Genomic DNA, 25,483 nt, shown 5'->3' with positions numbered 1-25,483 from the left:
AGAAATTCTAAGAAAACGTCATGACTCTGAGAATTTTCTTAGAATTTGGCCGCTAGGAGCCACTTTTTGCACAAAGATTCTTTAGGGATACGGGCCCAGGTGTGAAAGTAACAATCATGATGGTTCATGACCTGGGCCCTATTTCAGGAAGCCGGTTTAGAAAACTCAGAGTGAAAAACGATACTCAGGGTTGAGTAACCCCGACCTGTCCAACTCGGAATATTCGGTTTCAGAAAGGCTGATAACAATTAGTTCAATCAACGCGGAGTTGCTTTAACCCCAAGTTAAACGCGCGCACGAGGATACATAAAGCCCTGATTAGTGGAGCACAGATTAAGCGAGTCACCATGGAGACGGAGGGAAAGAAGGCGCGGTCAATGTATTTTACAGCACTTGAGGCTGAAATTCTGATGGCAGCATATGCCGATAACATGCAAGTTTTGCGGAAAAAAAGTAACACAGCCTCAGCTGCAAAAGAAAGGGAGCATGCATGGCAAAACATAGCCGACAGAGTCAATGCGTGAGTGTTAATTTAAACATTGATCTAGGGATTTCCACCCATTTAACACGTTATTTTATTATATTTTATTTTATTTTTTATTTTATACATTTTATTTTGTGATGTGACGTGAGCGCAGGTGCAACCCAACAGGCCCCAAACGTTCCTGGCAGCAAGTAAAAATGAAATATAAAAATATAGTCCAAACAGGTAAGGTGTAATTGTATCATGGGCCATAGTGCTTGGTCTGTTTGTCCCATGTAAATCAATTGCAGTTAGAGGCTACATTAATTTCCCCTCTGTAAGCACTTATTGAAATTATCTGAGCACATTACAAGTACATATTTGCTTACTCTGTAAGCTCAAATGTGACCCCGTTATAGCCAATAGAAAAAAAAGCGGAGGCCCGAAAAACAGGTGGAGGTCCTCCACCACCACCACTCACAGAGGCTGAGCAGTTGGCTTCCACATTTGTGATAATGTTGGCAGCATCACATATGATCTTCACAGTGCAGAGAACACAAATTAGCATCCATTACTATAATGAAATAATTTGTTAGTTTGAAATGCTACAGGGAACTATGTACCTGTACATTAATGCTGTGGAAAGACTTCCTGTTCACATAGTCTCCTTCATTTACTGAAGGAGCAATGATTGGAATGTGAGTGCCATCTATACAGCCAATCACGCCTGGGAACCGTGAGAATAAATGTAAAATTTAAGTAGTAGTTCAAATATCACCACATCATGAATTAAGTTTCGTTCATCCTGCTACCTGCAATTTTGTGGCATCCCTCTTTGATAAATCTTGTGGGTCTATGACCGGGGAACACCACAGACGAGTACAGGAGACGTTTCAGTGCAACTGTAACATTCCTGACTGCCCGACAGACGGTAGCCTTGGAAACGTGCTCAGCGTCACCAATATTATACAGAAAGCTCCCGTTTGCAAAAAACCGAAGTGCAATACAAATAATATGTACAGAACTGAGAGGATGTCCGCGATGTGTCACATGAGCAATATTAGGCCTGAGGATGTTATTCAAATAAATTATAGATTGTGCTGAAAAACGGTAACGTTCACACAGGAAATCATCAGGAAATGATAAAATGTCCAAACGCCCTCTAATCACTCTCTCCCGGCGGAGAGCTCTGCGGAGAATTTGGGCTTCAACATCTACTGGCTCTTCAAGGAAGGGGCACGCCATGTCTGACACTTCCTACAGTCAGGTTTCTGACAAAGAGGCGGAGACAGTCAGGGTTAGTTGAAGTAAACCTGCTAGGGGGCAGGTTAGCTTCACGGAGTGTGTCGTCATAGTAACTCACTCAGAATTAATCTAAACTCGCTTTGTGAAACCGAAAACCCAGAGTTTTCGTTAACTCAGGGTGTACTTACTCAGAGTTTGCACTAAACCGGCTTCCTGAAATAGGGCCCAGGTGGATAGAAGCCTCTGAGTGTTTTCAGTGTCATCATCTTGGTGTTTTAACATTGCACACTGGCTGTGTGATCATACCATGGTTTATGTAACAAGGACCATATTTACTAAATGAACTTGAAAATAGTGCTTTGAGCTCATAAACCTGTCAGTAAATGTTTACTGAGGCTGGGGGACGGTTGGAAGTGAGGGGACTGAACACTTCTATGCGCTCAGAAACCTTTTGGGTATTAGACTCCAGACACTTGCCCTTTAGGCTCCAGTCGCAACCTTGTCCCAGGGAAGCTAAGGCCTAATTATCATGTGGTCTTTTTCTAGTGTTTTATATACAGTACCAGCCAATTAAAAACAAATAAAATGCTGTTTGTTTGTTTTTTTCCTTTAATTTTGTTTTTTCCCTTCCTGGGTCCACTCCATTTGCTTTGTGCAGTTTTTCTTTTTTAAGGCAGACATATTTGTCCCTCAGGTTTTTCCCCTTCTTTGTACATTCCCTCACATCAATTCTAATCTTTTTAGCAGGAATCTGCTGACATTTGTGAGTCTTTATATTGATGCTATAATTTTCTTTTCTTATTCTGTTGTGATGATCGTTAATCTCTTATTGAAAAATTCAAAAACTGCAGTGAAAAAGTAGCGGGAAATGTGCAGGATCAGGATGAATTGCACTGAACAGGCTCATCACTGTAGTTGTGGGCTGCGCTGACCCAGAGTGTAGTAATATTTCTCAAGAGGTGCACGTCAGGTTACAGCGTAGATTTCCCGCTGAAGCATAAATCCCTGCTAACTGTGCATCGTAATCGTCATGGTTTTTAGTTGGGAAAGAGCCCACTGTGGGTCAAGTATGATTTGTTTCCACAGGTGGAGGAGTTTAAGTATCTTTGAGGTCTTATTTTCTTAACTGAGGGAAAAGCAGAGTGGGCGATCAGTCTGTAGTACAGATGCTATACTGGTCTGTTGTTGTGAAGAGGGAGCTGAGCTAGAAATTTACTCCATCTGTTTGATCTATGATCCATGTTATGTGTGATCCATGTTTCTACATGGATCACACATAAATGTTCACCTACAGCCATGAGCTCTGGCTATTGACTGTAAGAATGAATCACCAATACACTCAAATGGGTTTCTGGGCTCTTCCATAAAGAAGAAGTGAGTAGCTTGGTCATTTACAGCTCACTGTAGCTTGGACATAAATGTTTTTCATTTACTGAGCAAGGTCTTCTTTCTTTGTGTGTAATAGTGATGGTGAGCTGAGTGAACTTTGACCCCACAGGGTTGCAGGCGGCTCTAGCCTCTGATGGCGGTCAGAATGATCAGAATGATGAGACACTTAGACGAGTGGAGAGAGGATCCAGGATCGTCACTGTGGTGCCACAAGACACCAGAGTGATTCTGCAGGTCACACACACACACACACAAGCCCGTTCAGCTATCTTAGTGAGGACCTTCATTGACATAATGGTTTCCCTAGCCCCTTACCCTAACCCTAACCATCAAAAATGAATGCCTAACCCTTACTCTTACCCTAAACCTAACCATAATCTAATTGTAACCCTGCCACTAAAACCATATTTTGACTCTCAAAAATGCCTTCAAACGTGTGGGGATTTTGATTTAAATTGTGTCCATCCAGATGCCTCGTGGGAATTTGGAGACCATACATCACAGAGCGCTGGTGCTGGCTCAGCTCAGGAAGTGGCTGGATAGGTGCGTTTGAGATCGTCTTGTTATGTTCTTTCAGAGAACATTAAGGTTCTGATATCCAGAGCCAAGACTAAACATTTTACACTAAATCATAAAAATGAGACGTGTTTGCGTAGGTGATGGCCTTCTTTTTAAAATTTTTGATCCTTTTTATTCATGGAGTTTATCTTTAAAATATATTCTGTTTATGGCTAAAATTCAAAGTTATTTCTGTTTGTTGCTATGAAACAGTTGGAAGAATTTAGAAAGTTTTAGTACACAGTTCATGCGGGATCTGAGAGTACAAATGACTGTAAACATATGTGCACCTGACATTTCTGAAGAAGAGCTTTTAAAAATGTCTCCCTTTCTACACTTCCAAAAAGTTTGAGAACCAGACATCACACCTCTAAATACTGTAGCCGAAATCTCAGCAACAACCTTCTGCTCCCAGGCTGTGATGATCTGTTCCATTACCTTTTTTTTAAACCCTTTAAATTAATTAATTAAATCTTATAAATAATGTGTTAAGACTGAAAACATTCAACTTGTTTTTTTTATAACCAGTTTGAAATTCAGAGACGCCTTTGAATGCATGAGGAAGCTGAGGATCAACCTGAACTTCATTTATGATCACAACCCAAAGGTTTGTTCTGCGTCTTTATGTGTAGTTTTATAACTTTTTATTTTCCTTTAATGTTCAGGGCAGGCAGTTTATTTAAAATGAAGCTAAAGTATATAGTAATATCTACTATTAGTCACCAAAAGTGATGTGAATATATTGCAAAGCCAGAGAAGCTGCAGGAGGTTTCTGTGCATAGACACTGAAAGACGGATGGATGGGTGGATGTTTCTAAGCTATAACAAGGCTGTGAATGAGTAAAAACAATGTTATTTTTCTTCAAAGGCTTTCCTGGAGAACATAGAGACCTTCATCAAACAGCTCAGCTCCATCAACCACATCAACCTCTTCCTCACTGAACTAAAGTAAGACTTTTCAAAGAGGTCAAAGGAATACATTCTCACCTTAAAAGAAAAATGACTGTATGGTGTGACATCACCTGCTGTTTTTAAAAACTGCAGTTTTTACTGCATTTTAAAGACTTGGCATCAACATTTCAGCCACAAGTTATCCTATTGGAAAAGAATGTTTAGTATTGGTGCAGTGCATAGAAACAGATGCCTGCTAATTAGTACTAACTGATTAATTAAAATACTAGAATTTAATAAAGCTGAAAATATTGGATGTTCGTTCCCATTGAGTCATATTATTTGTTAGATCCTTTGTTTGTGGGTTTTCTCCGGGCACTCCAGTTCCCTCCCACAGCCCATAGACTTGCATATTGGTTTAACTGGTGACTGTAAATTGGCCATACGTGAAAAGATGGATGCCTGGATCAAAACAGTTTTGTATCAGGCTGTAAACATGTTTATTTCTGCTGTAAAGAGATTTTAACATGGGCGTCTACGGGGACTGACTCACTGCTGGAGCCTCAAGTGGACATTTTAGGAACTGCAGTTTCTTATTATTTGTGCATTTGTTTCGATCTTTAATCCCTGAAGGTTGCAGTTTGTTTTTTATTTTTATTTAAACAAAAAAAAAATTTCTTCCGTTTTTTACTCAGAGAGGAGGATACGACCGGTAGTATGTACCCCCGTTCTGAAAGCAGCCCGGTCCAGCCTCAGCCTGCCTCGAAGCAGAAGAAAGTGGACGTGGTGTGTGATGCTTTACGGAGTGTCATGGATTCAATGGATCCAAACAAGTCAGTGAAATCTTTTTTTTCTTAAATGATAGTAAACATATTAATGTAACAAACTGTACTATTTGCGATCTTAAAATAGCTGAAAGTAAAACTAGGAAGGATTAGAAATGTTCAGTAATTGGATCATTTGATGGGAGCAGTGGGACATAAAACAATTCTCCTTTCAGGTTCTGTCTGTCCATCCTTACTGCATATGTGAAGAAGACTGTTCCTGAGCTGGAAATTGCTCTGCAGAAGGTCCACGAGCTTCGAGGTGAGCACACCTTAGACCCATCGATGACCTTTCTGTCTGTACTTGCTCTGATCCTTCACTCAGTGCTCTGTGTGTGCATTCCTATTTAGAGAACCCTCCTAAAGCTCCTGGTGCTGTGAGTGCTGAGGAGGCGTTAAAGTACCTCCTCTTCCTCGTCAATGTCAACGACCTTTATGACTACTCGCTGGGAACATACGACTTTGACCTCGTACTCATGGTGGCGGAGAAATCCCAGAAGGTAGGAGACTGCAGGGGAAGAGGAACCACCAGACTTTACCTCAGTGCCATGATATACTATATACTTTATACAGAATCGTTGATAGTGAGATCAGTAAATAAGTTAGTGGATCATCAGGATGTGTTATTTAAAATACGTTTTACATTATTTCTAATAATGATAGACCATTTGATTTTTTTTTTTTTTCAAACATTAAACAGGAGACTTTAATGCTCTGAGAGCCTGTGGTGTAATCAGGGGAAAGAGTATCAGTAAATTTGGTGTGAATTAAAGACTTTTCCATGTCCAAAGTTTTGAGATCTTTATTTTTTGTGCAGCAACAGAAAGGTTAATCTTTCACATTGTGTATAGAGTAAGGATACAGCTGATTCATGTTGCTATCTCCTCAATCCCTGCAGGACCCCAAAGAGTACCTGCCTTTCTTGAACATGCTGAAGAGCCTGGAGCCAAACTACCAGCGCTACACCATCGACAAACACCTGAAGCGCTACAGAAAGGCCCTGCACCATCTCAGCAAGTGTGGTCAGTCCGCTTGTGCCTGTCAGCTTGGTCTTATCTTACTGAGAGTTGCTGTTTTTGGAAACTCTGCCAGAATCTTTTTAAGTTACATGATGAGTGTTTTTGTACAGGAGAGGAACATTTTCCTGAAGCTCTGCAGCTCGTGAAGGAACAGAAGCTCTACAGTGAAGCTCTGAGACTGTACTCAGCAGACAGCGCTCACTACAAGGTACGCACACAGCTCAGGACTGTTTCAGGTCCGTGTCGAGCTGAACCCAAACACTGCAACATGACACATGCATTCATGACACTGATCATAGTTTTTCAAATCACTAATACCAGGAATGACAAACATACACCCACAGAAGGGTTTAATCTGGCCCCGAGGATAGTTTTGCAGAAAAAATGGAAAATAAAATGGCATAAAAATCATCAAGGCTAAATCACGATGAAAGAGGCTTTCTGAGCTGTTTATTATTTCCAGGCCAGAGGTCTGATTCTTTGTCAGTTTTACAGCCTTTTGTCTGACAAAGACATCCCACATTGTCTGCCATGCCACACCAAAGTCAGGTGGTTAAACCCAAAAGAGCCGTGCTGATGGGGCTCTTTGATTTACTAGTGGAATTTCTTTGTAATGACTGGATGGATGTGGGAAAACTGAGGCATTTTGTTGAGATTGTGCTTGTTTTTCCCAGACTCAAGTTTTATAAAAGATAATTTGTTAAATGTGAAATTTGTCAGTGTTGTGTTCTCAGTCATCCACAGATCTGGATGGAGTGAAACATTTGAAACATTTCACCTCATACAGCTGTAAACACTGACTCTCAGGTATTTAACCCCTTGCAGGGTTGTCTCCTTGTATGCTGTGCAGTGCAGGGAGGAGCGTTTGGACCTTTTACATAGAAGAGACTGAACAGCCACGGCACAACATGAGGCCCAGGACTCAGCTGTACTCTCCTCTTTCCTTTAAGTGCAGATGTTTACATTTTGGACTGAGTAGACACGACACGTGGTTTAAGCAAAAGAGGCCATGTAGATCCACTGTGATTGACCATCATCAAACAGAGGTGGTGGTCTTCAACACCAGCTGATGGTGTTGAAGTATAACACAGACTTGAGATGCTTTACCAGGCGATTTGGCCCACACTCGCATCACACCGTGGCCTCTGTGACTGCAGTGAGCCACGTCTTGGGTTACGTGAGGTTCAGTTTGAGTTAAAGACACCGAAGCCTTTTGGATGAAAGCTGGACAGATCTTAAGACATTAAATATAAAAGTTTTTTCTTAATTTAAAGAAAAGGAGAACAATTTTAAAAAGTTTTTATTTTATTATTAGAGGTAATTTAAAGAAGAGAAATCAGACTACAAATGTCTTAAAAACATTTTTAAGAATAAAAAGGCACCGAGCAAAGTCTAATGGATGAAATTAACACAAATATAAATAGAGAATTTATTTTACATTCTTCGATAATCAAACCTCATTTCAAATCTCACTGTGGCACTTTACGCTGTGAATAAGGTCACACACATAAATTCACCCGTAGAAAGCGCTCACCTGTTCACCCGGTCTTGTGTTTATATGCTAGTTAATTTTGACACTTTGCTCTTTGACCTCAAGACACTGAGCTGTGCCTACGCCGAGCACCTGGTGGAGCAGCAGCAGGCGGAGCAGGCCGGCCTGCTCCTTTGGCGATGTGGAGAGCCAGCACGGGCCCTGCAAGCTTTTGCCACCAGCTCCAGCTGGAGGAACGCCATCTGCGTGGCGCAGCAGATACCGCTACCACCCGACCAGTTAGCTCTGCTGGCCAGAGACCTGGCAGGTAATCATAAGAACAGGTGGTCATGTGACCTGGAGATTAAGTGGAAAGTCAAGAAGCCACATCGCTGCTGGATTATATTTCCAGTGAATGTTTCTGCTTTGTTCCTTTGTAGAGAAGCTGAATGAACAGAGGCGCTACTCAGAAGCTGCTCTGCTGTTGGACCAGTATGCTAAAGTAAGCTCTTCTGCAGCCATGACCAACCTGAGAAATTCTGATACAGCTAAAGATCATCCAGCAGTGTAGCACTTCCTGCCTGCAGTTGCTAGCCAAGGTCTGAATGCCTGATTTTCCTTTATTCCCACAGGACTGTGAGGAAGCCATCTTAGCTCTAATCACTGGGGCATCCTGGGAGGAGGCGCTCCGATTGGTCAGTAAATAAACCGCCATCTCTTGGGCCTTTTCACTTTGCCTTCACCTTTCTTTTTACACAATAGAACACAAATATTTCCTCTGCCTGCCTCAGATTTACATGCACAACAGACAGGACATCACTGAAACCAACCTGAAACCCGCCATATTAGAAGGTAAGAGAAGTTCAGTCTCTTATTTTATTGAACCATGCTACTAAGAAAGAGGGCAGCCATACAAAGAGGGCATAGTCTTAGCATGTTGATGTTTTCCATCAGCTGTAAACACCCAAACCTCCTTCCTGGAGGCTCAGGTTGGGACTTTCACCCGACACAAGACCCGCCTGGCTGTGGTTCGAGAGCAGAAAGAGAAAGCCAGACTGGACATGCTCGGTGAGAATCGGACTGAATTAGCGGTTTTTGTGTTATCTAACGTGAACGTGTTGTGACCCGACCTTTTGTCCGCCTCACCAGACGAAGACGGTCCAGACTGTGCTGACGCTGAGCTTTACTCTGAAGCCAGCAGTGTGATGACCAATTCCAAATACTCTCACAGTAACTCCCGCATCTCCTCGTAAGCCAGCCGCTTCCACCTTAAGAGTTTGTCAAGCGTAGCCCAGCTGGAAAATACTTCAGCTTTGTTACTGATGGAATGTTTGTCAACGTGCTCGCAGGAGATCATCGAAGAACCGGCGGAAAGCAGAGAGAAAGAAGCTCAGCTTGAAGGAAGGAAGCCCAATGGAGGACAGAGCACTGATGTTCGCCCTGGCTGAGATCATCACTACTGTGGACAAAATGAGAGGTACGACTATGGAACAAAAACATCAGCAAACAGTTGTTGGTCCACATTTAGTGCTGCTCCCCTTCACAAGGTTTTTCTTTATAATCATTCCTCTTGTTTGAACTCGACATCAAAAGATTAATTCCTGGTCTGACTTGGTGTGCAATTTAAACATAGTAAGTAGAAAAGTTTTAATACAGAATTCAAGACTTGTATAAGTCACTGTACCCTTCAGTGATGTTACATCCATCTAGGTGAAACCTTATTTGTTAATTCCCCCTGACAGAGGAAGTCCACAACCTGCTGAAGGTGTTGGTGCTGTTCCAGTTTGACAAACAGGCAGAAAAGCTGCAGCTGACCTACGATGAAGCTCTGCAGATGATGGAGGCAGCAGTTCCTGAGGTGTGGCCTGAAGGCCTGCAGACCAGCCAAGCCCCGGTAAATATAGTTCTTATCATTGTCTTTAACAGTCTTTCTGCACATTTGGCTTTGTGCATTAGTATGGATCTAAAGATCTATCTTACATGAATTTACATGAACTTACATGAATCCTAAATACACTAAAAGGACCTTTTATGAAAGAGAACAAATAAAGGGAGCTGGTCACCCTGCCTGGGATAAGGGTACACTATTTGGGGGGTTTGCACTATTCAGCCTTCCTGGGAAGATGTATGGCAGGGTACTGGAGAGGTCTCTCCATTAGTCGAACATCAGATTCAGGTTTTCTTCCTGATTGTGGACCGCTGGACCAGTTCTTTATCCTCCTGAGGATATTTGGGGTGTGTAGGAGTTGCCCAACCAGTCGACATGTGTTTTGCAGTCACTGAGAAAGAATTCAAACATGTTTCTCGGAGGAATCTGTGGTAGTTTCTTCAGGAGGTTCTTCAGAAGTATGACATATCTGACTTATTGCTATGAGCTGGCCTCTCCTTTAGAGTGAGGGTTTAAATCATTTGGGAGGGACACAGAGTCGAGTCGTTACTCCTCCACATCGAAGGAGCCAGATGAGTTGGTTTGGCATCTGACTGTGATGTCACCTAGGCAAGGTATTGTGGACATGTCCTACCGGCATGAGTGTGGGCCTTTTCCTTAACGTCATTCCCTCCTTTCCTGCCCACTCCACTGACCTGTCATAAAAATGACAAAGGCCAAAAATAAATCTTAAACTTTTCCTGCTCTGCAGCTCACTGGGCCAAACTCCACGGCAAACAGCATCATGGCTTCTTTCCAACAGCAGCAGAGACCAGCAGCTTCACAGCAAGGTCAGCACAATTTGTTTCTTTAGCCAGTCACTTCTCTTCTCCTTAGTTTCACCTTTTTAGTCAGATAAATATTAAATGCCACTATTTAAAAATTTCTCTTATTGTTTCCCATCTTTTCCCCTCCGTAGACGCCGAGGTCCCGACCGCTCCAAAGATGAGAAACGGTGTCAAGTGGAAGCTCAGTGTTCTGAAGTGAATTAGTTTTGTTTTTAATTTTTAACTGTAAGGTCAAATACTAATCATGTAATAAAGAAGGACTCAATTATTGACTTCTCTTATAAAATGTGTTCATTCTCTTGAGCTCAAAGAAAACAATATGACATCACATACATTTTTTTCCCCAGAAATCAGAATAATTAATGTGGCTTTCGCTGCAGACTTTTTCCTAAGTTGCTCTGCTGCTCCACAGCAGAAGATAAAAACATTTCTAATGTGTGAATCCTGCGAAGGTGGGTCTTTGAACCAAGTCCTGCTTTGTTCTCGCTTTGATCACGATCATTATCACACCCTCTTTGCCCGTTTTGCAGCAGCGCGTCTCCGGTTGATTGCCTTGGTGGTGACACGCAGCTTCCGCATGCGTAGCTGCCGCAGCCTGAGCTGCAGGTCTTTGGGAAGTTTCCCTCCCTTCATCAAAAGCTCCTTCAGCCTCTCTTTGGGCATCTTAGTGAGGCGGAAATCACAGATTGTGGGGTAGTGGTCATACATGACCTGGCAGGTGCGGGAGGAGGGGAAGTAGCCCTCTGCGGTGGCCGTCACCCGATACTCGCCGGGGTTCAGCAACCGCCAGTAATCGCCATCGGCCACTGCAGAAAGGAAATAACAGAAGGTGGCATGAGGAAAAGTATCAGTGCAGTGGACTATCACAGTATACACAAACATCCAGAAAACCTTATTTTTTTCCTTTATTATAAAACATGCAAAAAGGGCCAACATTTTATCATGTTATCAGATTTCCACTTAACATCATGATAAAGAAATAATTAAAAATGTCCAGAATCTATTGACAGGCTATTGATGTTTAGTTGCTTCTGTTATTCTTACCACCAAAACTGATTCAATATCTGACGTGAAATAAAAATGTACCTGATCTAATGTGATGATTAATGTCATCGACTTTGATAACGGCGTCTGCTATTCCAGCCCCCGTATCCTTGTCGCGAACCACACCCTTAATACCACGATGCACCTAAAATAAACACAGCCTTTAAAAAAATTAAATAAAATGATAATCAAGCCGTTCATAAACTAAACCTATAAGTAATATACCTGCTCCATGTAAGTCAGCAGAGACTCCCTGTTGTTTTCCCACTCGATGGGAAGTTCGCTGGCGTGAGGAAATTTATCACAGGACAACTCCACAGTCACCTCGAAGCAGTTGGTGTGCAGATAGCTGAAGTCATTCATACCTGAAAGTAAAAAAGAAAAATATGACGAACTTTATTTATTCAATCCAAGTTATGTTTTGTGCTGAGGTTTTTCTGGTGTTGAGTTTATGTTTTTAAAGACATAGTCATGTTCAGCTAAATCAAACACATCTTTGGTCACCTGCTAGGAGAAACCCTAGTTTATCTGTTCTGACCCGAGCGGTTTCAGTCATATTTCAGCTCTGCTTTCAGAACAAAATGAAGCTAGTGAGGCTGATCTGCGCCTGTGAATCTTACTAGTAGGGATGGGTACCGGTATCCAGTGCCATGATGGCAACTAGCAAACACCGTCGTAGTTACATGCTGCTGTCCTCTTGTTTGATGACAGATACTCCCTTCACCCTGGCCAAAAAGGCTAAAATGACCAAAGAAAAAGTGGAAAACAGTTAAACATGAGAGGTTTTTGGACAAAGTTTGTGTTTTTTCCATTGTTTAAGCACTGCTTCCAGCCAAGAGTGATACCATATATGCCCCATAGCTGCAGAAAAGGCTAACATTGTTATCTTTTTACAAAAAAACAGCTGAACATGAGAGGTTTTTGGACCAATTTTGTGTTCTCCATTCTTTAAACACCGGTTTGAGCACCGTTTAAGCACCGGCACCCTTTCAAAAGTACCGGTTTGGCACCGGTATCGGATAAAACCTAAACGATACCCATCCCTACTTACTAGGGACCTTGGAAAAAACTGTGACCTATTCTAATGTTTGTCAAACTACGTCTTTACTAATACATAGGTGTCAAAACCTGTCATTAAGGGTACAGAGGTTGTATAATATCGTCTTTATCCATTTAGTCTCCCCTATTTCACCCAAAGCATCTTATTTACTTTTAAATAGGTGTGCATATGTATACCATCAGTTTCAGAGCAACCAGGTTTGTTAGCAAGCTGAAAAACACTTTTAATATTTTGACAGCAGCACTTTGTAATACAGCCCATGACAAAGGCCTTAATTCCTCTGTAAATAAATGAAAATTAAGTGCAGTTATATTTACCTACATATACTGAAAGTCGGGGTCTCGAACTCCAGACCTCGAGGGCCAGTGTCCTGCAGGTTTTAGATACCACCCTGGGTCAACACACACTAAATCAAATGAATCAAATCACCTGAATCAAATGATTAGTTCATTTGATTCATTACCTCAACAAGACATGTTGCAGAGGTTGTTTAGCCATTTAAATCAGCTGTGTTGGATCAAGGACACATCTAAAACCTGCAGGACACCAGCCCTCGAAGCCTGGAGTTCGAGAGCCCTGACTTAAGGGTAGGCGCACCAGATTAACAGGGTAACAAATCAGTTTTTCACAGGTAACAAAGAAATGATTATACTATTATTAAATTTAAGCAGACTGAAAGTAACCTAGTAATGCATAAGTAATTTTAGGTAGTGAAAAAGTTAGAGTTAAGGTCACATCTGTCTGCAGATTCTGATGGTATTAATTTTGTCTTGTAAGCTGATAAAGGAGATAAACAGAATAAAAATTAAATGTTAATTTAAGAAACAGAACAGAGATTTAAGCTTTAAATCTGACTTTAAAAACACTCGTTCTTACTTCCAGGCACATTGTGCCAGTCGGCTCCATTGATGATGTTGTTGTATCTCAGGAAGTCCTTGTTGTGGCACGGCCGGCGGTCATGGTTGGACATCACCTGTTTTATATTACGTGTAAAAGTACACTGTTCACTCACTTTCTTTAAGGCGTTTTGTAGTTTAAGAGCGTGGAAGGAGCAGTCACCTGATTGGTGCTGGCGTACACTACCGCCAACCAGCGGAAGAAGCTCTCATCAGCGGTGGGCGTGTGCTCACGAGGCGCCCAGTCCCGTGTCATGTCGTATGGGTAGGTGACCACCAGCTCTCCACCGTGGAGGTTGGCACCCAGAACAAATGGGATGTTCTGCATCCAGCTGATGACAGCTCGGGTCTCTGACGCCACCTGATGTTAAAGGTGGCGAGTTTGTTAAAACTTGCAATCAGGGTAAACTCGACTCTGTTTTAGGTGACATTTTAATGGCAGTAAATAGTGGACGGTATCCCCAGAAAACATGATGCTGTGGATATCTGTCCACCTTTTTAGCTGTTTTACAAGCTCTAGCTGTTGTTTGTTCCACAAGAAACAAAGAAGCATCAATTATAACCCTCCTGCAGCTCCTTTCTTCCTCTACCCACTAGATGCATTTGAATTAAGACATCCTTCAATGTGTTGTATTGAGATTAACTTTGGGATCGCAGGCAGGAGGAAAGAGGAGACAAGGAGGCACAAATTAGCCATAAGAAACATTTAGGTATGACTCATCACAATCTAAGAGTGAAACCTACAAAATTACAGGAAGAAAAACTGGAAGCTTATTAAAAGGACTTTGTCCTATTGTTAGAAAAACTAAGTTTAAAATATCTGTTTTTATTTTAAAAAATTCCTTTTTCTTTCTATTTTCCAGTTTAATTTTTTAAATTACATTTTTTTAAATCTTTTTATTTGTTTAATGGTTTTTTAATTAATTAATTCATACTGAAAATCGTTATTTATCACCCAGACAGTCAGAGAATTTTAAAGTTAAAAATAAAATGTTAAATTTAGACATGTTTGGTTTGAACTATCCCTGCTTCTGAAAGCCTCCACATGACCCTGGTCCACGTGTACAGGTTGTTTTTACTGATGCCTTTTCTCAGGACTGAATCGATGTAAAAATACTATGACCCGTCACCGTCGTGTTTAAACCGTTAGGATTAAAACGCCATTAAAGTATCAAAGTTTTAAATCATTCTACAATAAAATATGAAATTGAGAGGCAGGAAAACAGGTGATGGAGATGTTTTTCGTGTGTGTGAAATGTGTGTTTGTCACTCGTGTGTCTCACAAAAGCTTCTTCGGTGGTGTACTGTTCAGGGATGGGGAAATAGTGGTTGATGAGTTTGGACCGGTCTGTCTCCAGCTCGATGGCGGTCCACATCACTGAGTTGAGGTCAGCAAAGTTGTGGTTCATATCGATGCCTTCATAGCTGTAACGTCCCAGCGACCAGCCTGCCAGCTCTGAGCCCTGAACGTCAAAGAAAACAGGATTAACTCCTTTCAGTTCTGGTAATTTATTACTCTCATGTCTAGTGCTGACATTCAGAGCTGACAGGGGAGTTTCCTGCACCTTTTTAAAAGCCATCTCATATCCATCGGGGTTCATGGAGGGCAGAAGGTGGATGCGGGTCTCTTTGACCAGGTGCACTATGCGCTGGTCTCCCCGTTTATACTCCTGGCAGATGTACTGCATGAGATTTAGCAGGAGCTCTCGTCCCAGCACCTCGTTTCCATGCATCCCTGCAACATATCGGAACTCTGGTTCTCCTGCAGGGGGCGCCAAACACAGAGATGGGAAGGCTGGCTCATACCAGACTTTTACTTGTCATTTGGTTAATGCCTTTAAAGATTTAAACACAAATCACATCAAAATCCTTTATGTGCAGTGGATATCATATGCAACAGCTTTTAATACATGTGCAGTTTGATGTTTTACATGCAGAGTTGCACAGATCAGTGGGCCACATACTGCACATTCAATGGCAGGTATCTCTGAAATGTCACATGTTATTCTGAGAAATGCTCATGAGGAGGACTCTGAGCTCACTTCACTGCTAACAACAAATACGGCACATAACACTCAGAAAGTTTTCAAACAGCGAGCTGTGCTGTAAGCAAATATATTTTAAATATGAAAATGGCTCCGAGGCTATTTAAAACACTTTAAAGCACAGATTTAAAGCTCACCCATCCATCCAACCTATAGAGAGAGATATATATAGTATAATAGCAGCTGGATAGCGTATTGGTAAGACTACACGCCTCTGGAGTGGGACTTTCAAGTTAGACTCTCACCTGGGGCATCTGTATTCAGCAAGGGTTCTAGGCTAGACCCCTCATGCTGCTCTCACAGCTAGAGATTGATGAGGTGCAGCACACATGCTATGGCAAGGGGGAGCCAGGATGACAGGTCGGGGGGGAGATATCATCACCCCTCCCAGTGTGGTGTTCTGGGATTATACCAGGGGACCAAGTATAAGATGAGTATGGGGGCAGATTTGCATTCAATTTCTTGTTCACACTATGTTTAAAGGTCATATTCTATAAGATAAGATAAGATAAGATAAGATAACCTTTATTAGTCCCACACGTGGGAAATTTGTTTTGTCACAGCAGGAAGTGGACAGTGCAAAAGTTATGAGGCAAAAATTAGAATACAATAAGAATAAATACAGTACACAACTGTACAGAATAGAATAAAATAAAATACTATATACAGTAGAATAAAATAAAATAAATATACAATAAGATAAAAATAGAATACAAATACAAATACTATATACAACTGAGTAAAAATACAACGATGACAGAAAGGATTATTGCACTTAGTATTATTGCATATGTATGGATGTGTGTGCTTGATCTGTTAAAGTCTTTATTATGGAGTCTGACAGCAGTGGGGAGGAAAGACCCGCGAAATCTCTCCGTCCCACACCGTGGGTGCCGCAGTCTCCCACTGAAGGAGCTGCTCAGTGCTGTCACAGTCTGCTGCATGGGGTGGGAGATGTTGTCCATCAGGGATGACAGCTTAGCCGCCGTTCTCCTGTCACTCACCACCTCCACTGGGTCCAGAGGGCATCCTAGAACAGAGCTGGCCCTTCGGATCACCCTGTTCAGTCTCTTCCTGTCCCCAGCAGAGATGCTGCCGCCCCAGCAGACCACACCATAAAAGATAGCAGAAGCCACAACAGAGTCATAGAATTTCTTCAGGAGTGGGCCCTCCACTCCAAACGACCTGAGTCTCCGCAGCAGGTACAGCCTGCTCTGCCCTTTCCTGTAGAGGGCGTCTGAGTTATGAGTCCAGTCCAGTCTATTGTTCAGATGAACACCAAGGTACCTGTAGCTGTCCACAGCCTCAATGTCCATACCTTGTATGTTCAGTCGTTGCAGTGGAGAATGCTTAAATGCTATAAATATGACCTCAGCTTCAACAAAGCCATCATGGTAAATGGCAAACGGCCTGCATTTGTATAGCGCTTTTCTAGTCCCTAAGGACCCCAAAGCGCTTCACACTACATTCAGTCATTCACCCATTCACACACTGGCGATGGCAAGCTACATTGTAGCCACAGCTGCCCTGGGGCGCACTGACAGAGGCTAGGCTGCTGGACACTGGCGCCACCGGGCCCTCTGACCACCACCAGTAGGCAAACACGGGGTTAGTATCTTGCCCAAGGATATTTGGCATGCCGCCAGGAGGCAGCCTGGGATCGAACCACCGACCTTCAGATTAGTGGCTGACCTGCTCTGCCACCTGAGCTACAGCCACCCTTATCAACAGCACCGTAAAATAAATCAGAGAAAAGAACAATGAAGAAGATGTGGTTAACCAAACAAGAGCACAGATTTAAACCCAAACAGACCCCAACCTCCCCCCGACTGACTTCAACATAACAACCTGAAGTGATTTTTTGGCGGGAAATACCCTACCTACCACTCTGCTGCCACGCGGGCTGAGTCGATGAGGCCAAAGAAAACATTTGTACACCTTAAAGCAAACGAGGGAGAACTCTGGACTGTTTATGTCTCACACAGTAGTGCACTGTATCTGAAGAAGGGCTGAAAGACACGGTCAGAACCAGTATACTGACCTGCTGACCTCTTAGTTTACAGTCTCATTAGGGGAGAAGCGGCATGGCAGCACAGCACCATGTGGAAGATTCAAGGTTTAGTTGAAGCTTTAGATTGGAGCTTTCTTATGAAACAGTGTCTGCCCAGATTAAACGGTAAATAAAACTGTAAATATTATAGACATCAATGAAAAGGCAAATTATGTTGAGGAATACTTTGACCTAGATGGAGCATGTACAAAGAGAAAAAAGAACAGGCTCCATGATTAACGCCTGTGGAACTCCAGATGTCATAACAGCTGATCTGCAGGAGTATTTTCTAGTGATAGCTGAGAAAATCCTGAGTTTAAGATAAGATTTAAACCAGTAAAGAGCCAAAGCCCTGACTCTTCACAGTGTTCCAAGCTCTCAATAAGTAAATAATGATTGCAGCTTTGTGCCATGTTTCTAATTAGAAATAAGAAGTTCAGCTTCTGAGAAGTAAATTAAAAAACACCTGTGAGGAGGAGGTGGACGTCATGAACACGCACAGAGCACCACTGCCATCCTCAGGGAATTTAGGGTCTTCTGCTTTTTTGCGTTGCACAAGGATACTCTGACATCCAGACTAGAGGAGTCAGGGATTAAAACCGGAAACCTTCTAACTAGTAAGACTAGATTAAGCTTTGATTTGTGTTAAAAAAAACCAAATGATTTCACTGATGAGCTTTTCTTCCTAGAGTTAAGCTTCCCTCTCCTGCCGCTTTCACATTTCTCTGTAAGTCTCACCCAGCTCGTGTTTTCCTGGATTGTCGGAGATCTCCATGACATAGAGCTTCAGCCCCATATAGCTCTTCCCGATGCTGTAGATGCGCGTGATGTCAGGGCACTCCTCTTGTACTGACTTCATCAGCTGTTAAAACAAAAAACAAAAAAACGTGTTTCACTGACACAGTATTTCAAAGGGCAACTGTTTTGTAGCCTCATTGGAAGTGTGTTAAGCTTAGATGATGCCCAGATAAAATTCAAGTGCATCATTTCAACCCATCTCAGCGGGAAACAAATGATATGTATAAAAATGTGGGGTAAATTATTTTACAAACGGATTATTAGAAATTTATTATCTGAAGGTTCCTCATTTAGTCTGAGTGTCTTTGAACCATCTGAAGTATTTATCCAACACTTCTTTTAGGAAATTGAAGTTAAAAAACTGCCAAAGAACGCATAAAATACACATACAAAGTAAGTTAGATGGCACAGAGAAACTTCTTGTCACTGAAGTGGAGTATAAACATTTCATACGTCTACATCCCATAAATCAGCCATGTCAGACCTCTGGCTATGTTTGGGGAAGGTGGACCTGTGTTTGCTTTGGTTGTTTGTTTTCTGACCGTCAGATTCAGACAGCTCGTAGTGGCAGCACAGTTCATTCAACAGAATGAAACCTCTGTATATTTGCTTTTGGTCAGACCAAGCAGACCACACACACATTAAAATGTTCAGGATATAAAACAAACACCTTTCTCATCTCCTTATAGTTGTGGTGTCTGAAGTCCAGCTTGTCTTTGGACTCTGTGGGCTCTGTCTGCCATGGATAGATACTGTTTGGATCTGTAAAATGGGAAACGTGTGTCACTTTAATTAAATACTTATATCTATATGAATGTAAAAAAACTATTTCCAGCTAGTGGCCTCTTATACCTGAGAGTGCACAGCCCAACACCTCAGCTCTCAGGCAGATGTGCCCCTTCGTCCCATTCTGGTACCAGGACTGTGGGTTGATCCGAATATAGCGTGCCACTGTGGAAGTGTTGAAGAGGGCGAGGACGGGTGTCTCTGCATCTTGGTTTCCTTCAAATATCTGCGACACAAGGACACATTTAGGTTAACGACCTATAATACAAATACGATTTTTTTAGTAATAAAAATATAAAATTGTACTGTAAAAACTATTTTCATAACTGAATATGAGCACATTGCTCTATCACTGCAAACCGTGAATTTTAACGTCAGTTTGTGCACGCTTGTCATATTTTGATCTCCTCTGATTTTCACCACCTGAATTCAAAAGCCCCGTGGGGAAAAAAAGAAAGAAAGAAAAAGGTTGGACAAAGCACATCTGGCACATCGTGCCAGCTGTGGCTGAGTCACACATGCCAGACAGAGCAGGGGAAAGAACAAACCCCAACAAATCTGCACAGTTAAACCAGTTTTTGAGTTTTCAATAACCGAACGTCACAAACTTTGCCCTCACACTGTAAAAATGAAATAGCATATAATCTTTAAATGTGCTGCGTCAACACTATGGACCAAACTTTCCTTTACAGGACTTTGTTGGAATGATGGTAACAGCTTGCGGGTAAATTAAACTCTAATGGCTTTTCCTTTTTTTGTCCATGAAGTGGGTTCAAGCTTCTGTGGTGGGAGTAAGAATAACGCAAAGTTATTCCACAAATACAAGAAAAACACCCCCCCCCCCCCCAAAAAAAAAAATAAATCCCTAAAAGTCAAGTGATAGATCAGTTTGCTTATATTATTTTGGCCTGTATTCTTTCATAAACATGCAAAAGGCTAACCCGTTACCTTTAACAGATAAACCCGAGACAAAGAACGGCCTCGTGACTCCTTTTATAACCAGCTTAGAAAGTGAAACGTATACACAGAGTAGAGGGAAGATCAGAGCTCGGGTGTTCACTCACAGCCTCTTCAGTCCCGTTCATACATGGCTTCCAGACCAGTGTGTCATTGCTGAACTGCACCTTGTAGGTATGCACAATGTCCCAGCTGTTTGTGAACAGAAAACACACATCTGGGTTGTAAATATGGCACATGTGATATGACACACACTTTTTAACTTAATCAAGACATTACCAGGTTTCTGAAAAAGAGCACAAACTGAAGACGGAGCAAAGCCTGCTTTTATGTGTCTTAAATTAAGTAACATTGAGTAACATCTCACAGTAGGCAGACTTTGGGAACACTATCTTGGACTTCAAAATGAAACAATACTTCCATTCTGTCCTGAAACCAGTTTCCCAGCAGGCTTACTGATTTCTAACCCACCAGCACTGACCTCCAGATGGAGTTGCGCCCCTGCAGGATGACACCAGTAAAGCGAGTCAGCCGTCGAGCGTCAACCTCCAGCCACTGCTTCTTATCTCTGTACTGAGCACACCAGGCCCCATCATAGATATCTCCATCCTCTATTCCAGACTGCCACACACAAGTGGAATGCACAGTGTTTATGATGCTTCTGCAAGTATAGCCTGAAGTGCAGCGGTGGATCTTTTTTTAAATTCTGCGCAGTCACCTGGATGTTGAGTCGACCCCTGTGGGGACCCAGGCCTCGGCGCTTGTAGGACGAAGCCCTCAGCTGTGTGTCTTTGACCTTCAGTGACTCGAGACCCAGTGGAGGACATTCTGAGACAACCAGCAGGGCTTTATCAGTCATTTCACTTAATTATGAATGAAATTACAGGAGAAGGGGTGAATTCGAAGAAGTGTGAGTTCGAAAGGTAGAAGTCAGATTTTTTTAGAACGTTATTAAAAGACAGAATATCTGTGAACTGTCATTTTCTGATAATTTAGTGCCATCAGACAGAACACACTGTTGGAAAAAAGGGTTTTCTTATTTACACTGAAGCACGTTAGATTATTTTAAAATGCAGATGTTCAAATCAAACTTCCAGGAACTTGTGGCTCAGTGCGCTTTGACGCCCTGCATCAATATGATTGTATAAAATATTCAGCCGCATGGATGCATTGCATTTAAACAAACATAACCGTGCCTTGTACATATTTTACTGAACACATGCACACACGTTTCTCGTGAATAAAAAGCTGAGAGTTGACCCCTCAAAAGCATTTTTCACGTTTTTTTTAGCAGATTAGATAAAAAGGCAGATGCTTCCATACAAAAATCGCTTGTATGATGAATTTGGAAATGCTCATCATTATTGTTGACCTTTTTAGTGGGCAAATCTGAACCCCTCTGTACGAACGCTGAGCGGAAACATAACTATTATTCTTTTATGTTTTTAAGATTTTCACTTGTTCAAGTGTCTTCAACCCTGATGGGTTTACAAATTAAGTCAAAGGCAGCAGGTAGAAAACAGAGAAAGCTGAAGCACTGAGGTTTCTGTAAACCTGTTCACGGGCTCTGCAGCCGTGAGTCCTCGGACAGACTCTCATTGTCTGCTGGGTTCAGCTCGGTTCAAAATGCCTCCTCCTCTTAGGAAGCTTTATTAGCTGCTAAAAAGCGTTGGGCCAGAATATAGAAGTAGCATAAATGAATGCTAAATGTTGATGGCATTTCCTGTAAAGACCCTTTCCCCCTTTTGCCTTGCACTCCTGTAGGATCTCCTTCGAGTTGCTTGTGAGTCAAAATGTGTCTTTGTTGCTGCTGACCACGGGAATCCTGCCAAACCACAAATTTATTCTCAAACTTCTGAAGCGGAGCCAAAGACAGCTGGCAAACTCATAACGATGCCCGGATTACACTCAGCTTTGACTACATTAAAGGAATCCACAACTGAGCTGATTAACTGTGTAAATAAATCCCACCAGGAGTTTTTCTAGAGGTAGAAGAGCATTATTGTGCGTCTTTCATTGTTCTCCAGCACTAAAGATTTCATCTTTCATTTAAAATGAATGAAGCCATAGAAGATGTTTTCCTGACCCTGAATCTGACCTCTGTGCTGGTTTCCCATTTTTCCCAGACTCGCTCTTTGCTGCTTCCTGTTGTTCTAAAGTTCAAGTCAAGTCACACTCATATTAACTTATGCATCATGCTGCTGATGAATGAAGGCATGAAAACACCTCCGCTAACAACCAGGAAGAGGCAATATTATAAGTTTGACACGTACTTATTCTCAACATGCAACATTTTCTGTCATATCACTCACTGCTAATCTCACCCCAGCACTGTCTGACAGGCCTGCATGGATTTTAACGAACATCGGCTCTGATTTGACATGACATGACAGCTTGCCTACTAAGCATTTATTTCTAGCCAGCCTCCACTGAGCTAACCTTTGATCATTCCCTCTGTACACACAGATTATGCAGACAGATGCACTATACACACACACGCTTATTCAGCTGGCACGATTTCCAGTCTAGTACACAAATATGAGATATGTACTGTATATACAAGGGAATATGCACACGGCAGAAACCAGACTGTGCATAATCACACTAGTAACTACAAAACACTTCTATTCTGTGATGTGTGTTAACTACAGGGACTAAGTTCGGCTCAATCATACATGAGGGACAAAAATCAAGAGACGCTAAGAGTAAAAGGAAGCTAGAGGAAGATAATAAAACTCTTCAAATTGAAGTGAAGGAGGAGGAAACTCATTGTATATGGTACAATACATCATCGCTTATCGTGTTCCCAATGTAAATAAAGAAGACTGGCAGAAGCAGAAAGGTGAAATCTGTGAGCAGTTCAGCAAAAGTCTGAGTCTGCACTTTCTTCTTTTTAAGGGCTTCAATGAATCAATTTTGCGTTTGTATCATGAATACCTGTGTTTTTAAAAGTAGCTGCAGGTGGATGGAAGCTGCTGCCAGGCTTTAGTTTGAGCTTGCACTGAATGAGTGTAACACACAGCAGTTATACATCAGGCTTTACATATACAGTATGCCTCCATTCAGCACTGCCTTGAGTTTGATTGTCACAATATTAAACCCATAAATGGCTCTTATCTGAGCTAGTTTAGGAAATAGTTTGGTTTGTGGCTGCCTGGTGTGAGTGTGACCTGACAGCTTGACCTCTTTCAAGCAGGAAAAAGCAACCAAACCTGTCTGATGGGCATACTGTATACTTTGGGGCTAACCCCCGATACATACGTGGGGCTGTTTCTGTGGCCACTGATGGGCTCACTCTTTTTTTGACCTGGGGTTTTGCTCTTTCAGCAGCATTTGGCTTCTTGCCGATGACTTTGGGTTTCTTCAGGACCGTTTTGGGCTTCTTTGCTACCTTAATGCCTCTGGTGGACCTCTTTGCTATAAAAAAGCAAACCATTTGATACACAACAGGGCATGCATTCCTCATACCACATCAATATGCAATATTTTAGACAGGACACTTTACAATGGAACTTTGCTTTCAAGGAAAATAATAATAATAATGGATTGGATTTATATAGCGATTTTCTAGGCACCCAAAGCGCTTTACAATGCCACTATTCATTCACTCTCACATTCACACACTGGTGGAGGCAGCTACAGTTGTAGCCACAGCTGCCCTGGGGCAGACTGACAGAAGAGAGGCTGCCATATCGCGCCATCGGTCCCTCTGGCCAACACACCAGTAGGCAAGTAGGGTAAAGTGTCTTGCCCAAGGACACAACGACCAGGACAGAGAGCCCAGGGATCGAACCGGCGACCTTCCGGTTACAGATGCGATTTCCAACCCCCTGAGCCACGGGGCAATCGTGGCCACGGGGCAATCGTGGCTCAGGGGGTTGGAATAGCTATATTTCAATCTCTTGCAGAGAACTAGATGAGACTCTGATATATTTCTATTAATAATGAATTGGTCTGCTTATTTTAACACAGAAACGGGAAAAAGCCCTGCACAAACAATCAAATTTAAAAATTCAAAAATATTTAACTATGGAGACAAGGCCAGCTGTTTCTTGGTGCTGTCCATCATTTTTTCATGCTATAATAATAATGTACGGTTTAATTTTTGAGGGTGAGATGACTCTTGCCAAGAAAGCAAACAAGATGTTACTCCCTGTGCCCCAAGTCTGTGAGACAGTTAACATGCACTGTCCTTCTTGAATTAAATAACGAGCTCAATAAACAAACTAACAACCCCTGCAGTAGATGTTCTGGATATGCATCTGCTCGCTGTGCAGTGGAATATTCCTGCATTACCAACATTACATGTGACTGGTTTTAAGAAGAGTTGCCTTCTGTTTTCTGCTCTCAGGCATTGCACAGCACATCTGGTTTTCATCAGCGGAAACACACGGCTAAAATGTTTCACTGCACCCTCTGCAGAATGTGGAACATCCTCCCCCAGCCCTCGGACAATGACTCTCCGACCGCAGATATGAAAACACTAACACAGTCCTTTTACACTCCGAGTATCTACAAAACTGTGGCTTCAAGTTGTTGTTGAAAGTCTGTCGCTTCATCAGTGATTAATGCGACCATGATTAGAGTTGGTAGACAGTTTGTTGCATCTAACTTTCAAAGCAGAATTTACATTGAATTAAAGTTTTGGCTGCTTTGTTCTCTTTCAGTGTCACCATGATGCATTTACACTGAAACTGCTTTACCACATAGGCTTTTTGCTTAAGGGAAAAGTAATGACCAGTAAAACCAAAGGACAATCAGTGGAGTTCATTTGCTCTCATGTAAGCTTTTCCATGAAGGAGAACCCTTTGAATTTAACAATTTGTCATCAATTTGAGATTAAACAGCATTAAAGAAAATGAAAAACAGAAATAAATATCAGTTTGTGTCCACTCACCCAACTCTGGAGGACCTTCTTCTTCTCTTTCAGTTGTTTTACCAGCAGCTTCACTCAGACTTTCTGGAGCTGTGGTGGGTTTGCTTATTGACTTACGATACCTAGTTGTGAATCCTGCGGTGGGAACCTCAGTGGTATTGGGTTTCCCTGCAGAAAAAAGGCTCTCAGTTGAAGTTAGAGCTGTGTTTAAAGCCACAGTGGCTCTCCTTGAGGTTGTGCCATCTGCAGGTCTGCTTATAACAACAACAAATGAGCCACAGTTCAGATAAAAAAGCACAGTGATGAGCAGAAATCCTGCCATAGCAACTCTCCCCTGCAGAAAACCTAACACGAACTTCTCATTCAACCTCTGTGACCAGCTGCTCTGCAACATCA

The 25,483-nt window shown here is 42.1% G+C and overlaps 2 protein-coding genes across 3 annotated transcripts in view; one reads left to right on the top strand and one right to left on the bottom strand.

Moving 5' to 3' along the window:
- Positions 1 to 10,845, top strand: part of elp1 (elongator acetyltransferase complex subunit 1) — a 17,170-nt gene extending 6,325 nt beyond the window's left edge. Inside the window, exons 18-36 of the mRNA XM_085417104.1 lie at positions 3,207 to 3,331; positions 3,567 to 3,640; positions 4,184 to 4,262; positions 4,524 to 4,603; positions 5,242 to 5,379; positions 5,547 to 5,632; positions 5,722 to 5,870; positions 6,269 to 6,392; positions 6,500 to 6,597; positions 7,987 to 8,188; positions 8,301 to 8,362; positions 8,493 to 8,555; positions 8,652 to 8,712; positions 8,815 to 8,928; positions 9,010 to 9,109; positions 9,210 to 9,337; positions 9,603 to 9,754; positions 10,500 to 10,578; positions 10,707 to 10,845. Coding sequence (XP_085273230.1) covers positions 3,207 to 3,331; positions 3,567 to 3,640; positions 4,184 to 4,262; positions 4,524 to 4,603; positions 5,242 to 5,379; positions 5,547 to 5,632; positions 5,722 to 5,870; positions 6,269 to 6,392; positions 6,500 to 6,597; positions 7,987 to 8,188; positions 8,301 to 8,362; positions 8,493 to 8,555; positions 8,652 to 8,712; positions 8,815 to 8,928; positions 9,010 to 9,109; positions 9,210 to 9,337; positions 9,603 to 9,754; positions 10,500 to 10,578; positions 10,707 to 10,774 — 1,982 coding nt within the window. The 3' untranslated portion in view covers positions 10,775 to 10,845. The remainder of the gene's footprint in view (positions 1 to 3,206; positions 3,332 to 3,566; positions 3,641 to 4,183; positions 4,263 to 4,523; positions 4,604 to 5,241; positions 5,380 to 5,546; positions 5,633 to 5,721; positions 5,871 to 6,268; positions 6,393 to 6,499; positions 6,598 to 7,986; positions 8,189 to 8,300; positions 8,363 to 8,492; positions 8,556 to 8,651; positions 8,713 to 8,814; positions 8,929 to 9,009; positions 9,110 to 9,209; positions 9,338 to 9,602; positions 9,755 to 10,499; positions 10,579 to 10,706) is intronic.
- On the bottom strand, positions 10,826 to 25,483 carry cpxm1b (carboxypeptidase X (M14 family), member 1b). Of its 2 annotated transcripts, XM_085417127.1 has the most exons (15): positions 25,109 to 25,483; positions 23,473 to 23,628; positions 20,930 to 21,039; positions 20,693 to 20,832; positions 20,319 to 20,403; positions 19,321 to 19,480; positions 19,139 to 19,230; positions 18,409 to 18,532; positions 15,141 to 15,337; positions 14,859 to 15,038; positions 13,739 to 13,936; positions 13,556 to 13,652; positions 11,845 to 11,984; positions 11,662 to 11,764; positions 10,826 to 11,381 (listed from the first exon to the last, which is right to left on the bottom strand). In XM_085417127.1, exons 1-15 carry the CDS (start codon positions 25,479 to 25,481, stop codon positions 11,080 to 11,082), a joined length of 2,457 nt encoding a protein of 818 aa, XP_085273253.1. In that variant the 5' UTR covers positions 25,482 to 25,483; the 3' UTR covers positions 10,826 to 11,079. The 2 variants fall into 2 exon arrangements, with proteins under 2 accessions (XP_085273253.1, XP_085273244.1); XM_085417118.1 differs by lacking the exon at positions 23,473 to 23,628 and having other exon boundaries at positions 25,109 to 25,482.

This window comes from Rhamphochromis longiceps, linkage group LG2 (assembly GCF_057381845.1).
Source record: "Rhamphochromis longiceps isolate RC_006_pf linkage group LG2, R_longiceps_female_GT1.1, whole genome shotgun sequence".
NCBI lineage: Eukaryota > Metazoa > Chordata > Actinopteri > Cichliformes > Cichlidae > Rhamphochromis > Rhamphochromis longiceps.
This window is presented reverse-complemented; position numbering and strand designations above follow the sequence as displayed.